This window comes from Pseudorca crassidens, chromosome 6 (assembly GCF_039906515.1).
Source record: "Pseudorca crassidens isolate mPseCra1 chromosome 6, mPseCra1.hap1, whole genome shotgun sequence".
Classification (NCBI taxonomy): Eukaryota; Metazoa; Chordata; class Mammalia; order Artiodactyla; family Delphinidae; genus Pseudorca; species Pseudorca crassidens.
In genome coordinates this window covers 60548936-60568748 of record NC_090301.1, presented here as the reverse complement: position 1 = coordinate 60568748, position 19813 = coordinate 60548936, and the positions used below count along the sequence as shown (strand labels likewise).

General features: G+C 36.9%; 2 protein-coding genes across 4 annotated transcripts in view; one reads left to right on the top strand and one right to left on the bottom strand.

The window, feature by feature from the left end:
• SLC25A12 (solute carrier family 25 member 12) overlaps positions 1-19813 on the bottom strand; it is a 180323-nt gene that overhangs the window by 22739 nt on the left and 137771 nt on the right. For all 3 annotated transcript variants that reach the window (XM_067741537.1, XM_067741538.1, XM_067741539.1), the window contains 4 exons: positions 11811-11892; positions 10366-10524; positions 7050-7102; positions 6722-6802 (listed from right to left, as the gene is read on the bottom strand). In XM_067741537.1, the coding sequence (XP_067597638.1) occupies positions 6722-6802; positions 7050-7102; positions 10366-10524; positions 11811-11892 (375 nt within the window). The remainder of the gene's footprint in view (positions 1-6721; positions 6803-7049; positions 7103-10365; positions 10525-11810; positions 11893-19813) is intronic.
• Positions 15337-15786, top strand: LOC137226525 (small nuclear ribonucleoprotein E-like). Its single transcript, XM_067741541.1, has one exon. It carries the CDS (start codon positions 15369-15371, stop codon positions 15645-15647), a length of 279 nt encoding a protein of 92 aa, XP_067597642.1. The 5' UTR covers positions 15337-15368; the 3' UTR covers positions 15648-15786.

Sequence of the window (19813 nt, the reverse complement as noted above, 5' to 3'; positions counted from 1 at the left end):
TGAGGTATCACCTCACACCAGTCAGAATGGCCATCATCAAAAAATCTACAAACAATAAATGCTGGAGACGGTGTGGGGAAAAGGGAACCCTCTTGCACTGCTGGTGGGAATGTAAATTGATACAGCCACTATGGAGAACAGTAGGAAGGTTCCTTAGAAAACTAAAAATAGAACTACCATATGACCCAGCAATCCCACTACTGGGTATATACCCTGAGAAAACCATAATTCAAAAAGAGACATGTACCACAATGTTCATTGCAGCACTATTTACAATAGCCAGGACATGGAAGCATCCTAAGTGTCCATCGACAGAAGAATGGATAAGGAAGATGTGGCACATATATACAATGGAATATTACTCGGCCATAAAAAGAAACGAAATTGAGTTATTTGTAGTGAGGTGGATGGACCTAGAGTCTGTCGTACAGAGTGAAGTTAAGTCAGAAAGAGAAAAACAAATAACGTATGCTAACACATATATATGGAATCTAAAAAAAAAGGTTCTGAAGAACGTAGAGGCAGGACAGGAATAAAGACGCAGATGCAGAAAATGAACTTGAGGACACAGTGAGGGGGAAGGGTAAACAGGGACAAAGTGAGAGAGTAGCACTGACATATATACACTACCAAATGTAAAACAGATAGCTAGTGGGAAGCAGCTGCATAGCACAGGCAGATCAGCTCAGTGTTTTGTGACCACCTAGAGGGGTGGGATAGGGAGAGTGGGAGGGAGACGCAAGAGGGAGGGGATTTGGGGATATATGTATAAGTATAGCTGATTCACTTTGTTATACAGCAGAAACTAACACAACATTGTAAAGCAACTATACTCCAATAAAGATGTTAAAAAATATATATAATGTGCGTGCATGCCTCTGTGTGTGTGTGTGTGTGTGTGTGTGTGTGTTTATGTCTGTACATGCACAAAAGCACGTCTATAAAAGCATTAGGAGGAAATATACCGAAATGTTGACAATGAAAAATAAAACTTTCATTTGGTAATATCTCTGCTCAAAGCAAAACACCAGAAAAAATTAAGGTTAAAAATTTGTGTGAAAGATCAAAGACCTAAATGTAAGATCTAAAACTATAAAACCCTCAGAAGAAAATAGAGGTATAAATCTTCATGATCTTGGATTAGGCAATGACTTCTTAAATAAGACACAAAAAGCACAAGCAACAAGAGAAAATATAGATAAGTTGGACTTCATTAAAATCAAAGTCCAGTTCTTCAAAGGACACAGTCAAGAAAGTGAAAAATATTTGCAAATCATGTATCTGGTAGGGTACACTAAATATATACAGAACTCTTGTGTGTATACAGAATTCCCTAAATACACATAGAACTCTTACAATTCAATAATAAAAAACGAACAACCCAGCTAAAACATGGGCAAATATTCTGAATAGATTGTTCTCCAAAGATAAACAAATGCCAGTACATTCATGAAAAGATGCTCAACACTGTCAGTCATTAGATCACAGTAAGATACCATTTCATACCACTAGGATGGCTATAATGAAAAGACAGATAATAATAAGTATTGGCAAGAATGTGGAGAAATCAGAACCCCCATACATTGCTGGTAGGATTGTAAAATGCTGCAGCCACTTTGGAAAACAATCTGGCAGTTCCTCAAAATACTAGTTAGGGTTACCATATGACCCACCAATTCCACTCCTAGGTATAAACACAAGAGAAATGAAAACATATGTCCACAAAACTTCTTACATGAATGTTCATAGCAGCATTATTCATAATAGCCAAAAGGTGGAAACAACCCACGTGTTCAACAACTGATGAATGGATAAAAAAAATGTGGTATTATTGGTATAATGAAATATTATTCAGCAATAAAAAAGGCCTGAAATACTGATACATACTACAACATGAATAAACCTTGAAACGTTACACTAAGTGAAAGAAGCCAGACACAAAATATTGTTTGATTCCATTTATATGAAATGTCCAGAAATGGTGAATCTATAAGGACAGAAAGTTTACGAGTAGTAGCCTAAGACTTGATGGGGAGAGGGCGGGAAAATTGGAAGGCAATAGCTAAAGGGTACTAGGTTTCTTTTGGGGATGAGAATGTTCTAAAATTGACTATGGTGATAGTTGCACAGCTCTGTGAATATACTCAAAACTGCTGAATTGTACACTTTAAGTGTGGGGAATTGTATGATATGTGAACTCTATCTCAATAAAGCTGTTATTTTAAAATTTTTTCCTGAAACATAGCAAGCATTCGATGAATGAGAGAATGAATGAAAGACTGAACGAATGGAAACATAAACCAAGTATGAAAGAATATAGATTAGAGACAGAAGTGGTTTGAATCTCAATTTTTCCATTTACTAAGTGCTTGATTTCACTGAGCTTTTAGTTTCTTCGACTCTAGCTGGGAATAATGAGATAATGCCTATAAAGTGTTCAGTCCAGTGCAAGAGGCTCAAGAAACGGTAGCTATTATTACAATGAATTATAATCATAAGCACGTATTTTCTTTGGTGACATGTAGAAATGAAGCAAATCACGATAAGGAATTCTACTTTCAAATTACCACAGTGGAATATGTTTAGATATAAGATTAGGTTTTATCTGGTGAGAATGGTCAGAACTACCCTTTTTCTATGAGATATAAACATTTCCTAAGTCTAGTTCCTTGCACAGGAAGAAACTCTAAATCCTTCTCAGCCTTGACAGCTTGTTGGATGAGAATGAATAAATGGAAGAAAGAATGAATGAAAACATACCAAATATGAGTTAATAGAGATTTGGAGACAAAAGTGGTTTGACTCTCACCTTTGCCATTCACTAAGTGCTAGATGTCTCTCAGGTTTTAGTTTCTTCAACTCCAATTGGGAATAATAATGACAGAATGCCTATAAAATGTTCAGCCCAGTAAGAAAAGTCCCTACATGCTCATTAGCATTCTAGCAGATTAGCGCTACAGTAAAAGCAAAACCCAGCATCAATGATAATAGTAATACTGTAGTTGAGTGGAGTGGTAGGCTCATGGATGCTCATTTTATTATAACTTTTTGTTTATATAATGTGTTCTCTTTTGCATATATCTAATATCACATACTTTTAAAAACAGATCACAAAATAAAACAAACAACAAAAAAACACATAATGCTTAAGGACTGGATATTTTCATTTCTTGGTCACCTCAATGATCTAGTTAGTGTACATCATTTTTCCTAAAGGACGGCACAGTCATTTTCAGAGCAGTAGAATTTCCCTCCCATATGTAGGGAACTCAAGACCCTAGTCCTAGCTGATTCTTCTGCTATGGAAAAAAAAAGCTGTAAAGTCAATACTAACTGCTCAGTTTGAGCCATTTCTTCTGAATTAATCTGCATTAGGTCAACACATTAGGTATTGGGCTGGCAAAAAGGTTTGTTCAGTTTTCTCCGTAAGATGGCTCTAGTAGCACTTAGTTGCCTTTAACTTCATTCAAAATAATTTTGTTAGACTGTATGTGACAGCTGTCATATCAGCATGCATTTAAAAAAAGACTTGTCAAAATTGGTGAATTTTTGTGTAGGCATTTTAATATTGAAGATGGAAGAAAAAAAGCAACATTTTCGGCCTATTATGCTTTATTTGTTATTTCAAGAAAGGTAAAAATGTAACCGAAATGCAAAAAAAGATTTGTGCAGTGTATGGAGAAGGTACTGTGACTGATTGAACGTGTCAAAAGTGGTTTGCAAAGTTTCGTGCTGGAGATTTCTCTCTGGATGATGCTCTATGGTCGGGTTGAGCAGTTGAAGTGGATAGAGATCAAACCGAGACACTGAGAACAATCAACGTTATGCCATGCAGGAGATAGCCAACATACTAAAAATAAGCAAATCAAGCGCTGAGAATCATTTGCACCAGCTTGGTTATGCTAATCGCTTTGATGTTTGGGTTCCACGTAAGTTAAGCAAAAACACCTTCTTGACCGTATTTCCGCATGCAGTTCTCTACTTAAATGTAATAAAAACGTTCGTTTTTAACACAAATTGTGATGGGTGATGAAAAGTGGATACTATACAATAATGTGGAATGCAAGAGATGGTGGGGCAAGCGAAATGAACCCACCAGTCACACCAAAGGCCAGTCTTCATCCAAAGAAGGTGATGATATGGTGGGATTGGAAGGGAGTCCTCTATTATGAGCTCCTTCTGGAAAACCAAACGATTAATTCCAACAAATACTGCTCCCAATTAGACCAACTGAAAGCAGCACTCGACAAAAAGCGTCTAGAATTAGTCAATAGAAAAGGCATAATCTTCCAACAGGATAATGCAAGACCATATGTTTCTCTGATGACCAGGCAAGAACTGGTACAGCTTGGCTAGGAAGTTCTGATTCATCTGCCGTATTCACCAGACATTGCCCCTTCAGATTTCCATTTATTTAGGTCTTTATAAAATTCTCTTAATGGAAAAAATTTCAATTCTCTGTAAGACTGTAAAAGGCACCTGGAACAGTTCTTTGCTCAAAAAGATAAAAAGTTTTGGGAAGATGGAACCATGAAGTTGCCTGAAAAATGGCAGAAGGTAGTGGAACAAAAGGGTGAATTTGTTGTTCAATAAAGTTCTTGGTGAAAATGAAAAACGTATCTTTTATTTTTACTTAAAAACCGAAAGGACTTTTTGGCCAACCCAATACATCTTTAAAATTGAGTGATGTTTGGAAGAACAGCTGCACTCCTCTCACTTGGTGGCACTGACAGCATTCAGCCAAACACCCACAGGACACTCCACATTCTATCACCACCCGTACCCAGGATCCTGAGGGTTGGGTTCTCCTGATTAGCCTCACGGGCAGCCACTCTTCCTAGTGTTTATCTGGTGGCTGCTTACCATGTTTCATTCAGCAAAAAGAGTATTCCTATATTCCACAGTGCCTGATATTCTATCAGCAGAGACTCATCCTTTTTGTTTAAGGTTATTCTCTGTTGAAATATATAGACTTTTGGGAGAAGTAGCAGATTGTGCTCTAACAGTCATTTATACTGTAGTGTGATCGAATTCATCAGTAGAAACTCAATAATTATACATTTTCTTTCCTCCCTGAAATGAAGAGATGTAGAGGAAACAGGGAAGCAGAAAGTGTTTGTGGTGAAGAAGTACATACAACCTAATCATCCTCCTATAGCCCAACCTGACTATTTTTCACACTGTCAATTTCCAGCTAGACAATCCATCAAAGCGTCCAGAAATGAGTCAAAGCGTCCAGAAATAAATCTCTTAAGGAAGAGATTCAGACTGTCAGCACAACCCTCGAGGCACTCCAGACTTCAAGAGAAATTCCCAAAGTTCAAAAATAGAAACAGGGTCAATACCTAGGAAGAACAAAGGAACCAAATATCTGATTATAATTTAACCACTTAGGTCACATGTCAGACAAGGGAACAAGTCAGGTTCATGGGCAAAAACCTCTGGATATTACAAATGGAAACAAATAATTAGTTACATGGAACACAGAGAGCATGACTTGGAAGATTTCTGACAAATGTACACAGTGTTGCAGCAAAGCTGAGTTAGGAAATTTCTTAACCAAATTAAAACTAAAACCACTGAGAAAAAGAATATTTATGATACGCAATGGTTCTTTCATTAGAAGAGAAACACTTACAGCATCTAATTGGGATAAAGAGGAGAAACAACAGTAAGAACTAAGCAAAGGTAGTCCTGTCCATTATTTGTCCTACATGAAAAAAGTTAGCCAAAGACATGAGTTTTCTCCCTGAGAATGCACTTGGGCATGTGTGCAGGTATAGCGGCAAATGCACGTAAGTACACATGCGCGCGCGCACGCACACTCACACAAAGGGAGTGCGCCAAGCTACCTCTTCCATAAGAACTTTGGTTGCAGAAAGATGAAGACCCAGGTATGTGCCAGGCTGACAAATATCATGAAGGAGAATCCAGAGCACCCTCTCTCTCTGACCCTCAGGGAATCTTCTCTGAATTAAAAGCTGCAAAGGTCACTGACCTCATCACCTCAGGTTCCACAAGCAACTGAGAAGGGTTTAGCCAAGACTGTCAGCCAAGTCAACTGGAAGCCATTAAGGGTTTCAGGGACAAAATGGACTAAATAAATCTTAAAAAAAATCATGTACTACCAAATGTGAAAGGAACACCACAAATAAGATGAGTTGAGCTGAAAACTTAGATTTGAGAATTGGTCTAACTCCAATGTCATGCTCACACTTTAAAGACAGAATCTCTTTAAAGTTCAGAATTGTCAATAGCTTCAACATAGTTATGGTTGTTTGCTCTGGTCCCTAAAAGGAGGAAAATTATAATTATACCACAATGGCTTACTCAATCCTACACCTAAAATACAAGGGTCCAATTAATCAGTCACCTCACATTTATTTTAAAGTTCCAGTCAATATAAATATAGGGTAACTCTACCCACTACTCTGTTTTCTGTGGTATTTAAAAAGAAACAGAATTAGAACTCTAAAAAGTGTAGAAGGTAATGTTTTAGGAGCTTCTAAGAATACTACCTCTACAAAAATACTACCTCTTTTCTGCCTCAAAACCAGTGAGATTATGCAATGAAATTTAAAAAATGATTCCTTATTATCACTGAGAAAATCTGCTTAGAGTCCCTTGAGTTCAGGGGGCATGTCACTCAGATAGTATATCCAGTGTGCAAAAATCCTAAGGAACATATTTGCCGTGAGAAATCATCAGTATTAATACTTACACAACCTCCAGCAAGGACTTCTGCTAAAAGTGGAATGGAGCCATCTCTCCTGGTAAATTTGTCCCGGACAAAATCATTGACCTAATTAGAAAGACAACATCAGTTATCCAGAATTCCCAATCATTACCTTTAGTAGTAACGTTACTGGTTTTCCCAAATCAGCAAAATATTTGTCTCATATAAAATTTAAAATTAGCAAATGACTACAAATAAGTTTAAAATTGTACAAGTGCCTTGATAGTGTGCTAATCTTACCAGCATCCGTTTTCACTTTTGGCTTAATGATAATCTAAACAAAGGACATAAATTCAATGAGAAAGAAACTTACAGTCAGTTTAATGGCCTTTTCTGGAGCAACCCCTATAAGTTGTGGTATCAGACCTAGGTAAACAGAGAGAATCGTTAGCGGTATAGATGTACTAGACGTGAATACACAAGCCCAACAAGGTGGTTTTCCCCATATTATTTACCCATCAAACATTTTAGGGTTTTTATTAAAATGGGAAAAGTGGCTTATCCTAAAAACTATGCATGTGTATATAATAATTATTCATGTCAAAACAATGTTATACTTCTTGAGGCTATAAATCCTTTTCTTAAGCACGCCTCCTTTAAAGCCTGGTTATCTAACACCTCCCAAAAAGTATGAGGAAAGAATGGAACCCATGGATCTTGTCTACTCCCAGAACACTGCCAATAGCAGGGAAACCAGATTACCTCCCTTTACAACCAACAACATACTAACATACACAGACACTTTAGAGAAGCCAATGTTGTATGCTTGGAAAAGCGTCCTGTTAAGTAGACCCAGATTTTGCCACAAATGATGCTACCTGCATAATAGCATACAGTGGCTTGGCTAATACAGAAAACCAACTCCCATCATTTTCTCTTTACAGAAACCCAGAATTCAGTACTCATTTATTTAAAAGAAAGCCAAGGGCTTCCCTGGTGGAGCAGTGGTTGGGAGTCCGCCTGCTGATGCAGGGGACACGGGTTCGTGCCCTGGTCTGGGAAGATCCCATATGCCGCGGAGCGGCTGGGCCCGTGAGCCATGGCCGCTGAGCCTGCGCGTCCGGAGCCTGTGCTCCGCAAAGGGCGAGGCCGCAACAGTGAGAGGCCCGCATACCGCCAAAATAAATAAATAAATAAATAAAAGAAAGCCAAAACTGCAAAGAAAAATGCAGTTTTAAGTAACATTTAATGGGTATCTTCTACAAGCAAAAACAGCCCATTGTTAGCCTATTTGCTAATATATGTCAAACTTAAGACATTTCAAAAGATTTCTCCTAAAACAAAGGAAATCATTGTTCTTAGAAAGTTAAATTTTCCAGGCTGGCTGCAAAAGAAAAAATATATAAACAACTCAACATCTGTAGCTATTCATAGGGCTCAACTTTCTAAAGCACACAGATTATCGAAATCGCTAAAATACATTTTTTGCATACATCTTTTAAAGATGCTAACAATAAACATACTATATCCTTTAAATCACCCAGCCAAGGGGAAGTTATGTATGTGTTTGCATGCTTGCTGCTGATCTTAAGCCTACTTTGAGGACACTGCTGAGTGATTTTCTGCAAGTTGAGAGCCAGCAAGTAATCGTACATACAGCCTACTGTCAGTCAAACTGAATTATCAGTGACAAACACAAATCTGCACACACCTTTAATGGGTAGCAAACTGATTTAAAAGAATAAATCAGCAGATGGCAGTCTTAACTTTCTAACTCTCATGATTATCAGGCCCTATTACTTTTAAGCTGACTCCCATACAACCGTGTCAGCATGTGTGTTTGTTTTACTACTTGTCTCAATAAGGCTCATGGAATTTTAATAAAGTATTGATTTATGTCATTTTATCATTGTTGCCTATAAAGAAATTTAGGCTAGTCTGTCAACAATTTTGTCAATCATCTGACAAAATAATGGACCACTTCTAAGCAATATATGACAATCTCAACAATCACAGTGTTCAGATACAGGACTCCTACAATCTCTCACTTAAAGGACTGATTTTATCAGCTCACATTCTGAATCAAGCTAATGATCCCTCCGCACCCTCCACCCCCAACTTGCTATATTGGACCCATTTAATTAACATGACATCTCTCCCAAATGAAATCTTCTGTAAGCATCCATCCATTGAGGAGGCTAAACTGTGAGGTGTATGTCTAGGTTCCTTCTCTTTTAAAGTATACCAAGGAGGAAGAAAGATTCTTACTTAACAAAGAAAGACTGGAGATGTCAAAGAAGCAAACCACCATAGCGCCACATAACCCTCAGATTCCCTATTAAATAAAATCTAGATATGCAGTGTTTAATACAGTCTAAAACAAGCACTCACATGCACAGATCTGCATTCTAACAAAGCACACCTCTTCCCATGGAGTAAATGTCGTACAGCTAGATTTCAGACAGGCTAGAGTTCTGCATATCTGAATAAAATTCATCGCATTCTTTCTCAGGAGCAGGGTATTGAGCCTAGTTTGATTCCAGAACAACTCTCTCCTCTTGTTCTATACAATGCCAAAAATGAACATCCTCATGACCCTCTCCTTCAAGTATAAGTATATTAGAACTACATTTTCACTTGAGTATCTGCACATAATGCCAATCAGAAGTGTTTTTCCTCCTGGTCATGAGCATAAAGCTTTGCTCAGGCACAGTTTTTCTTTCCGAGGAAGAGGTTCTAAGCCAAACAGTTCAGCAGAGCTCAGAATGAGCTCAGGATTAATGGGACTGTGTGTGCGAACAAACAAGTACAGTAAATTACATAAATGCCCTGGAATTGAGCATGTAGAAAGTTTTTCAAAGAATTCCAAGTGGCGCCCAAAGGGATTAAAAAATTAATCTCCCTCCCAAAGGAAACCCTAAATTCTAATGTGAAAACATGTACATGAAAGTCTCCCTCTCCTAAGAGAACAAGTTCCTACAAAGCCGATGGGGGTGGGGAGAATTCTGCATGGGGTTGCTGCCTCTGATGCCGATAGCAGTGTGCTCAGCTTAGAGTTGGTGGTAACATTCCCTGCAAAAGAAAATCTCTCTGCTTCCACTCAGTGCCTCTGAACTACAGGGAGAAAAGGAGCAAGAATAAGATTTGGAGCAAAAAGGTTTTCTTTTCTTTCTTTCTTTCTTTCTTTTTTTTTTTAACCTTCAGATGACTCACTGGTCTCCCTGGAAGAGACAAAAATGTGCAATATTTCTTTCAGGTGAAACAAACAGATAGAGTGTACACTCACCTTCAAGTGGCAGCCTGGTTTCTATTTCACAGAGGAGAGATATATTTTTCCTCTCTAATTCTTTGAGAAAAGCAGCTCTCTATTTCTTAGCTGTCATCCTCGTATTCCACCTGCAGACATGTGCCTTAGTTTGTAAGAGCATGGTGACCACCATAGACCCATGCTGGGGAAAACACAGGCTTAGATTGCAGGAAGAAGAAATAAAGACCTTGTCTGCAGACTAATATTGCTAGTTACCAGCAAGAATGTAAAAAGGGAAATGAGCAAGGAGGAAATAAAAGGAGAGAAACAGCCCTAGTCTGACTGAAAAGGCTATGCACTGATTTTCACAATCAGTGAGTCTGAAACCTGCTGCTGATGAGAAAAACTCACTAACTTCAGCAGCTGAGATCTGCTTGCTCACCCCGGTAGAGTCCAAAGAAGCCCTCGTAACGCAAGACTTTCTTAAAACAGTCAAAGCTGTTTTTGTACATCAGCTCCCCGACAACAGAGCCGGTGCCACGCTGATTCTGCATGCGGGTCTTCACCAGGTCTATAGGGTACACCGCGGTGGCTCCCACAGCTACAAACGAAAACAATTGTTAGGCTTAAAAGAGAGCACAATTAAACGGAGAATCTGTAAGGACAACAAATCTCTAAATCAAAGGACTAGAAAACAGAACACAGTATATATCCTCGCCAAAGAGATTTTACGTAATTTTCCCTTCTTCCATACACAGCTGAAGGATCACAGGCTAGCAACCACTGGGATCCATAAATACAGCTGCTTCAGAGAACAACTGTAATGGATTTTCAAGTCATCACCAACATTAGATAATCAACACTCAATTTCCTTTAACAACATTAAACTCTTATATATAACGTATTTCTTTATATTTTCCATTAAATGCCTACATATTATACCCAGTTACCTCTTAAAATAACTATATATCTACACATAGGTGGCTGCAATTTTAAAATTTAGTTTACTACAGCATTTTGGTAAATTAACCTTAGTTGCAACTATAATATTGGAACCAAATCTCAACATGACCCTCCCCCTACTCACAGCATTCGGTTTATAAAAATAAAAAGCCCGGGCTTTAGAATTTCTCAGGGACTGAAAAATTTATAACATGAATTAGAGTATTATATTTTTCAACTGTTGAAAACCAAAACATGCTTTGCAACTTCTAAAACAGATTGAAAAGAAAAAATAATAGTTTCATCAGTTTAGACTTCTTTTGAAAAATCATAAGTATTTTAATCACACTACTAGGTTCTTCTCAATAAAGCAACTTCAGATTTTATACATTTTCTGTGAAGAGATTTAAGCAAAAAAAGCCTCTCAAGTTTTGCCCAGGAGCAGGGAAGAGAGGTTCATTTTAACAAATAACCTTCAAGTCTAGATATTCTTCAGCCAGTAAAAGATGAGGTGGGGGGGGGGGGAAACAAGCAGAAAAGCAAAAGCGAATCACTGTGAGAGGTTGTTTTATTTCATAAGGTTCTGGAATTTGTACCCCAAATCTTGATCTCTTACCTGCCCTCACTCCTAACACCAGAAACACAGTCTTATTCTCCATTTCTTCGTACTGGCTTTAACCAGTATAATTAAGGGGAGTGCAGCACGCATCCAAGACTTTCACATGATTACAGAGGTTTTGTCTTGAAGACAGACTGGAGCCAGAGGGGCCACGGCTGTGCTATGACAAGTCCTCTGATCGTAGGTAAAAATAAAGAATACTTCAGAAAGCCCTGCAGTCGTGACCCTTGGGAACAATGAACTGAACCTTTGCTGATCTGTCCCGGTCTAGTGAGATAATATTACATGAACGCAAGCTTGAAACAGCACATAGACATGTCACTCACCTCCAGCAACTGAGCCCAGAGTGAATCTGTAAGCAGACTCGGCAATCTGGAGCCAGACAGGCCTGCCTAAACTGTGAGATTGCTGTGGGGAAGAAGAAAACATGTGAAAAATTTTGGAAAAGCATACGGCGAATGAAAAAAGCTATAATTTGGCTGTGTTAAGATTTTGAAATAGATACTCCTATTATTAGCATTTAAAACCCATATCTGGCCAAACAGACACAGTAGCTTTTTCCCCCCATTTGCACGAGCCTATTAACGCCTCATTTAGCTGCTACTACTGGGGAATACACTATCATTCTACAGAAGTGAATCTTTCAGGTAAGTAAATATTTCAGGTTTAAAATCATTTCCCCCTTCTTTACTTTAACCAACTTAGAATTTTAAAATCTTTCTAAAATGTATAAAAACTATCGCGATTCCTAAATCAGATAATATTGATCATAATTTTCCGCCTCTGATGACTGAAGGTCAACATATTCATGCGTCCATCAATTTCTGCATCGAGATCTAACGCAGCTGTTTGTGCTATCTTCCCACGCTTGACAACTATTACTTCTTTTACCAACAGCCTCCTAGTTTGATTTTGCCGCTTCTCATCTGTCAGGGCTGGAGAAATCACATAACCAGAATTGTTAGGATTATATGTAAAGCAAGGTCAAGGACTTCTCTTTTGGGCTAAAGTGAAAAACTTTAATAGCTGCTATTTCAAGGGTTCAGAGCCTTTGCCCCTTTATTCGAGGCTTTGAAGCTCAACCACTGAGGTTATCAATAGATAAGTATAGTATTTCTCACCTATGCTACTGAGCATTTGCTCTCCTAGACCTATGCATTCCTCAACTCTGCCTACGCAAAGAAAACACCTGAGGGACCTTAAAATATATATCCCTGAGGCCTGGGGTTTATAAATTTTTAAAAGGCTTCAAATCATTCTGCTGTGTAGTTAGGTTGAGAACCACTGTCCTAGCCATGTTTGCAGTTCTAACATAAAATCTATGTTGAAAATAAAGCTAATGGGAAAAACCTATTGTGGTTCAGAATGTTATTTCATTGGTACCCCACAGCATAAAGGACTTGAAATAATTTGTCTATATTAGTGTGTCAGTCTTGTTCTTTAATATTTTCATTATGAAAATAACAGTTATGTGTATAAACAGTCTGAAATAAAGGAATAAAATACTGCTTTATCATAAGAAAACTTGAAAAATAGCAACTTGAATGAGCTTTCAAAACACAGCATAATAAAAATGTTTAGATACTCTCACTAGAATAATTTAGAATAATTTAATGGAGAGGGACTCCTTGCCTAAAATCTAAAGAAAGAAAAAAGTAAGCTAGTCTACTCTTATTTGCTTTCATTTGTACAATCTCTTCAAAGTTCAATTAAGGAAGCTAAATACGGCAAAACCAGATATTTATAAACAATTTGGGAAGCAGCCTACAGAAAGGTTTTATCTGTCTTCTTGTTTTGTAAATTTTGCACCACAGTAAGTATCATTTCTGTTTGAACAAAAGCATCTGATATCTAAATATTTAACGTTTGATTGTGATCTCTGTAGGCAGAGATCTTTAAAAGCTCATTATGCTTGTCATAGTGTTGTGGTTCAATATATTCTATAGTGAAGGAAAATAAGTAATGTTTGATGAAAAGTCAATAAGAAACCCTTGGAAAATCTGGCAATTAGTCAAACACCATTACTTCAAACAAAATCACTACATATTTTATAAATGTCAACTGTCCCAATATACCAACTTTACTATGATGAAATTAGGTGAAAGCACACATCTATTATATCCAAAACTGAATTTAATACATGGAAGAAACCATCATAAAAAAAGGCGAAAAACTGCACAAAGACATAATCATGATTTTGTAGGGAATACATTTTTTTCCTAGCAAGTTAGCCCAAGCAACTGCATGGCCATCCATTACGTTTGATCTACATGCTGTAACAAAAGTGAGCAATTAACAATTTAATATTGATATTTTATTTGAAATTTAATAAGGGAAAGAGAATATTTTAACAAAACCTTGAGTATAAGCCTAATTTTGACTCATTCACAGAACAGCAAAAAATATGCCGTCCACAAAGATGTTTTTTGTTCCATTTATTACTATGATAATAATACTAACTTTAGACTGTTTAGAGATTTGTTGTCCCCCAAAAGGTGAAAGTACTTGACCAAGCACTCAGGACTGTTGCCCTGATGCAGCCCTCAGGGGTCCAGTGTTTTTCAATCTTCTGTAAATAAATTCCCTTGTGAGACCATAGAAGGATGCTTTACTCTCAGCAATTTCTAACCACAGTGAGACCACACTGTACTATTTTGCCAGTCAGTCCACTATACATACAAAGGTAAGATGGCCACACTATGGACAGGACAGGCGACTTGCCAAAGGTCTCACTGTGAAATAGGGAATAAGCAGAGCAACGGCCCCTGTCACTCCACTGCATTCTCCATTATAACTGAACACTCGTGCCAGGCAAAGATTGTAAGCACTTAACTCCAATATATGATTTCATTTATAAATTATATGCATGTTTTACTGTACTAATTATATACCTAAAAATCTAATATATATTATTAAATTACATATAATATACATCTAAACATACAAAAATAGAAATTATAAAATAATGAGATGAAATAAAATGATTTTTTTAAATTTAATTTTGCATTTATTAATGTAAAACCCTTCTCGGTATCACTTTAAAATATTATATTAACTGAATATGCTTCAGTTAGTTTTTCAAATATTGATTGAACATAATGCGGGTAATGAGTTAATTCTGATACTCTGTTTCAAAGACAATCCAGTTGAAAACAAACGCAATCTGTATCTCTGAGGTAAAGATGATGTTCAACATCACACATTTTAAAGAAATTCAAGTTATGGCATTTTGGCTTAGATTTTAAAATCTTTTATAACCAATGTGGCTGTTATACTACCTATATAGCATATATGTTTTTAACTTCTAAAAATGCACACATAAAACTTTTTTTCCGAAATCAAAGTTTCTCAGTCACAAAACTGGGTGAAAATAAATCCATTCTCGTAGATTATGAATTATTTTCAATCATGACTCCTTTCAAAAGAATATGTTAAATTTAAAACTCACCGACTAAAAAGAGCTATGGTCCCAAATATGAATCAAGTATTGGGGAGGGGCAAGATAAGGGTATGGGCCATATGATATCACTGATATGTGGAATCTAAAATACAACACAGGGCCTTCCCTGGTGGTCCAGTGGTTAAGACTCCATGCTTCCACTGCAGGGGGCACAGGTTTGATCCCTGGTCAGGAAAATAAGATTCTGCACACCATGCGGCACAGCAAAAAAAACCAACCAAACAAACAAAAAACCCCGACACAAATGAACATTATCTACAAAACACAAACAGACTCACAGATACAGAGAACAGACTTGTGGTTGCCAAGGGGGCCAGGGGGTGGGGAGGGGGGACAACTGGGAGTTTAGGATTAGTGGATGTAAACTATTATATATCAGATGGATAGAGTGTGTGGGATAGTGTGGTCTTTGTGAGCTTCCACCATGGCGTACCGGGGCCAGGGCCAGAAGGTGCAGAAGGTGATGGTGCAGCCCATCAATCTCATCTTCAGATACTTGCAAAATATATCTTGGATTCAGGTGTGGCTTTATGAGCAAGTGAATATGCGGACACAGGGCTGTATCACTGGTTTTGATGAGTATATGAAGCTCGTATTAGATGATGCAGAAGAGATTCATTCTAAACCAAAGTCAAGAAAACAACTGGGTCGGATCATGCTAAAAGGAGATAACATTATTCTGCTCCAAAGTGTCTCCAACTAGAAATGATCAATGAAGTGAGAAATTGTTGAGAAGGCAATGCAGTTTGTTTAGGTGTCCTTTGTTAGAAGTGTAACTCTAAAGCATTTATTCATATTGTTTTGCTCACCTTTATGTTATTACCAGATGACAATAAATGCTGTGGGATTGTTTTTATTTTTAAAGAAATGGATAAACAACAAGGTCCTACTGTATAGCACAAGGAACTATATTCAATATCCTGTGATAAACCATAATGGAAAAGAATATGAAAAAGAATATATATATGTATAACAGTCACTTTGCTGTACAGCAGAAATTAAACGCAACGTTGTAAATCAACTACACATCAATGAAATTTTTTAAAAAACTAAAAACAAAGGGAGGGTAAGTGAGTAAGAGACACAAGCTACTATGTATAAAATAAATAAGCAACAAGGATATATTGTACAGCACAGGGAAATATAGTCATTATTTTATAACATTAAATGGAGTATAGTCTATAAAAATACTGAATCACTATGTTATACACCTGAAATTAACGTAATATTGTAAATCACCTATACCTCAATTAAAGAAAGAATCAAGTAACCACTAATTCTCTTATTCATACAAAAGCTTTCTCCTGTGTTCAAGCACATATATTTTCTTTATATGCTCTTCCTTTAAAGAATGTTTATAAGCCCTAAAAAATCCTATGAAAACTGTAGGATTATACTGTCTTTAATTCTTAGCTAAAAACATCTCTAACTATAAATACCCAAATGCCTTTTGAAAATGCCACCTCTGTCCTTATTAAATTGCATCCTATTTTTTAAAAAACATACAATATACAGTTACTAAGGGGTTTTTTTTTTAGGCTTAGCTATCACTATAACTTATGGTTCACTTATATTCAGGTATGTAAATTAATATAATTAATGCTATGGATTTCATTTCATGAATATTCATAAGTAGAATGCTACTGTAGCTGTCATCTCTATTAATGACTGTGTACTGAATTTTTTAGCATTTAGGCTGAAAGAAAATCTCAGCACTAAGAAGATCACCTACCGTGAGCAAATGGGCCAAAGGAAAAGGCACTCTTTTCCTTAAGTTTATGATTATGATCATGGTGATATTTAACAAGATTAATTAAGTGTTTTTCAAAGCAAAATAAGAGTTGAAAATCTTAAATGATTTTACACCTGCTGCCTAAGCATGTGTGTATGATAGGAAATGAGGAAATGGCTCGAGAGCTCATTGAGAGAGGCGAAAGTTCTTGTACTTTGTTGTTAAATGTACCTTATCCTATAAATGAGAATTAGATAAGGCAAGATCATGTCAGTTAACAAGTCAGGCACCCTGCCCAACCAAGCCGCTTCATGGAGTATGCCAACCCAACGATGAGAACTCCCTCTTCCAAATGGCACACTATTGACGGACAGAAGGAAAGGAAGGAAAAGCTGAAGTCTTTTATACTGAGCATGGGTTGTGGCGGGAGAGGGGAAGACTAGACTTTACACCAACTAAAATGTATGACTGTAACAGCAAAATAAGCTTAGGGAAAATAAAATTCTTTTGTCTGCAAATCACATCTATGAATTTAATATGCCTGAATTTGAATTCCATACTCTTGGCCTCATAAAACAAGATTAAAACCCAAAGCTGTGACGATATATACTTTTTTCTCAGTGAGAGGTGAGGTTAAATTGTGTTAGAGACTGTAATAAGTCTTTAATTCTAATACTTTAAATGAGGTAAATGGTTAATAAATACATAAATAAAACTAGTATAGAAACCCAATCTCCTCCTTTTTGAGAACAGATTTCCATTTATGGTAAAACTATTGCAGATGACAGAGGTTAAAAGTTCCAAAAAAAAGAAAAGAGTAAGTGGATTGTAACGCTTTCTCTTTACTCATGAAAACAAAGTTCTCAAGAAGGTCCATTAGAATGCAAAACACACAAAGAGACAAACTCCTATTTGTCTAAGAAATGCTATATAGAAAACAGAGAGAAAAATCATTCTAATAATGTTCTGATAGAACCCAAGCCAGCTTATATTCCAAAAGTTCTTTGTGTGAGTGGTCTGTAGCTTGAATGTAATTTCCCATAGAAACAAAACTTTAAAAAAAAAGTATTTATATGCCCAAGCAGGTCCATCATAGATAATTTACCCCATATAGTTGAAAAAGCAATTACGTGGTATACAGTAAAGAAAAAAAAAGAAGTTGCCTACCCATTCTCACATTGGGCTAGATAGAATTGGTCTTTAACCTCCAAAGCACTTCATGCTTCAAAAATGTCACATCCTCTTCTCTCTGCAACTCACCTCCTTTTATTTAACCCATTTTACCCAATTAAAAATTTCCAATTTTCTCACTGGTCATCTCTATACCACAACATATTTACCCATTCTACTATGGACACTTACTGCAAATAATGCTGCTATATACATTGTTGCATGTTCCTTTTAATCAACATATGTACTTATTCCTGTTAGGGACTACACCTGGGAGAGGAACTGTCAGGTCACAGGATATATGTCTCTTCAATTGTAGCTGATACTCCCAAATAGTTTCCAAAGTTGTGATGCCAGAAGTTTCTGACAGTTCCCATTCCTCCACCTCCTAAACAACACTTGCCATTGTCAGAGTATAATATCGGCCAATCTGGATAGTATAAAACAGCATCTAATTGTAGTTTTAATGTGTATTTTTTTCTGTTTACTAATGATGCTGAACTAACTTCCCATCCCCTCCCCTCCCCTCCTCTTCCCTTCCCCATTTGGATATCTTCTATCTTTCCCTTTTGTGCAGCCTGTCTTTTCACCCTTTCAGTGATATGTTTTAATCAACAAAGGTTCTTAAATTTAGTGAAGTTCAAGTTATTAATCGTTTTCTTTATGACAGGTATTTTGTGCCCTGTTTGTGAAATCTTTGCTTATCTCTCGATTATGAATATAATCTCCTATGTTATCTTCTCTAAGCTCTCAAGTTTAGAACATCCCAACTGGAACGTACTTTTGTGTATGGTATGGGGTGAGAATTTTTTTTTCTATATGATATATATCAGTCATAATTTTAAAAAAAATACAACGTAGAATTTCAGCCAGCACAAAAATTTTAAAAGCAAAACATTTCAGGCAATAAAGAAGAAAATACAAAGATATAATTCTTCCTCACTTCCCATCCCCTTCCACCTAAGGAAAGTGGATGAAGGTGGATGAAGGAGTTGTGTCATGTCTATATTTGAGCCCAATTTGGAGTTTGCTCAGATAGCTTTCTCGTATTTAACAACAATAACAACAACTGTAATAGCAGTTAACATTTATTGCATGCTTACTAGGTGTAAGTGCATTATCTCATGTAATTCTCACAATAACCCTATGAGATGGATACTACTGTCTCTTCTTAATAAATGAGGAAACTGAGAAAGGAAAGATGTTACATAATCAGTCCCCAAGTTCTTAACCTCTGCCTCTCTCATAACTTCTATTTCTGAACTCACAGATTCTCCATCATGCATATGTGCTTTCATAACAACTTTCATAGATTGAGATAACAACAAAACATGCCTTCCTTCCTATTTTTTTTTTGTTGTTGTTGTTTTTGGTTTTTTTTTTGCGGTACACGGGCCTCTCACTGTCGTGGCCTCTCCCGTTGCGGAGCACAGGCTCCGGACGCGCAGGCCCAGTGACCATGGCTCACAGGCCCAGCCGCTCCGTGGCATGTGGGATCTTCCTGGACCCGTGTCCCCTGACTCGGCAGGCGGACTCCCAACCACTATGCCACCAGGGAAGCCCCTTCCTATTTTTTATCTAAGTTTCAAGTGAATTCCTATAGAGGAACACTCTACATACAAAATGTAAATAATCATGTATTCATATTTGGTAGTATAGAAAAAATAAGAGAATCAAAAATGTCTTCTGAAAGTGACACGGAAACAGTTATGGTTAGCACTAATGTAATTCTGAGGCTTAGAGAATTTTAAAAGACAAGTCAGTCACTAAAATTGAAGTCTATATGGCTGCCTTAGAATGCCTCATAAATCTAAAATACGTTAACTGAAAAAACCTGTTTCTAGATTGAAAACTGCAGAAACTTTATTACTTTGTTTGCTATAATAACTTAGGCATATTTTTATACTATTCTACTTGGGTCCTAGCCTATATTCCTTACATAGCTTTTAATGCTACAAGGAAAAAGG

Coding starts and splice junctions, on each gene's coding strand:
- LOC137226525 (XM_067741541.1), top strand. CDS start 15,369: ATGGCGTACCGGGGCCAGGGCCAGAAGGTGCAGAAGGTGATGGTGCAG.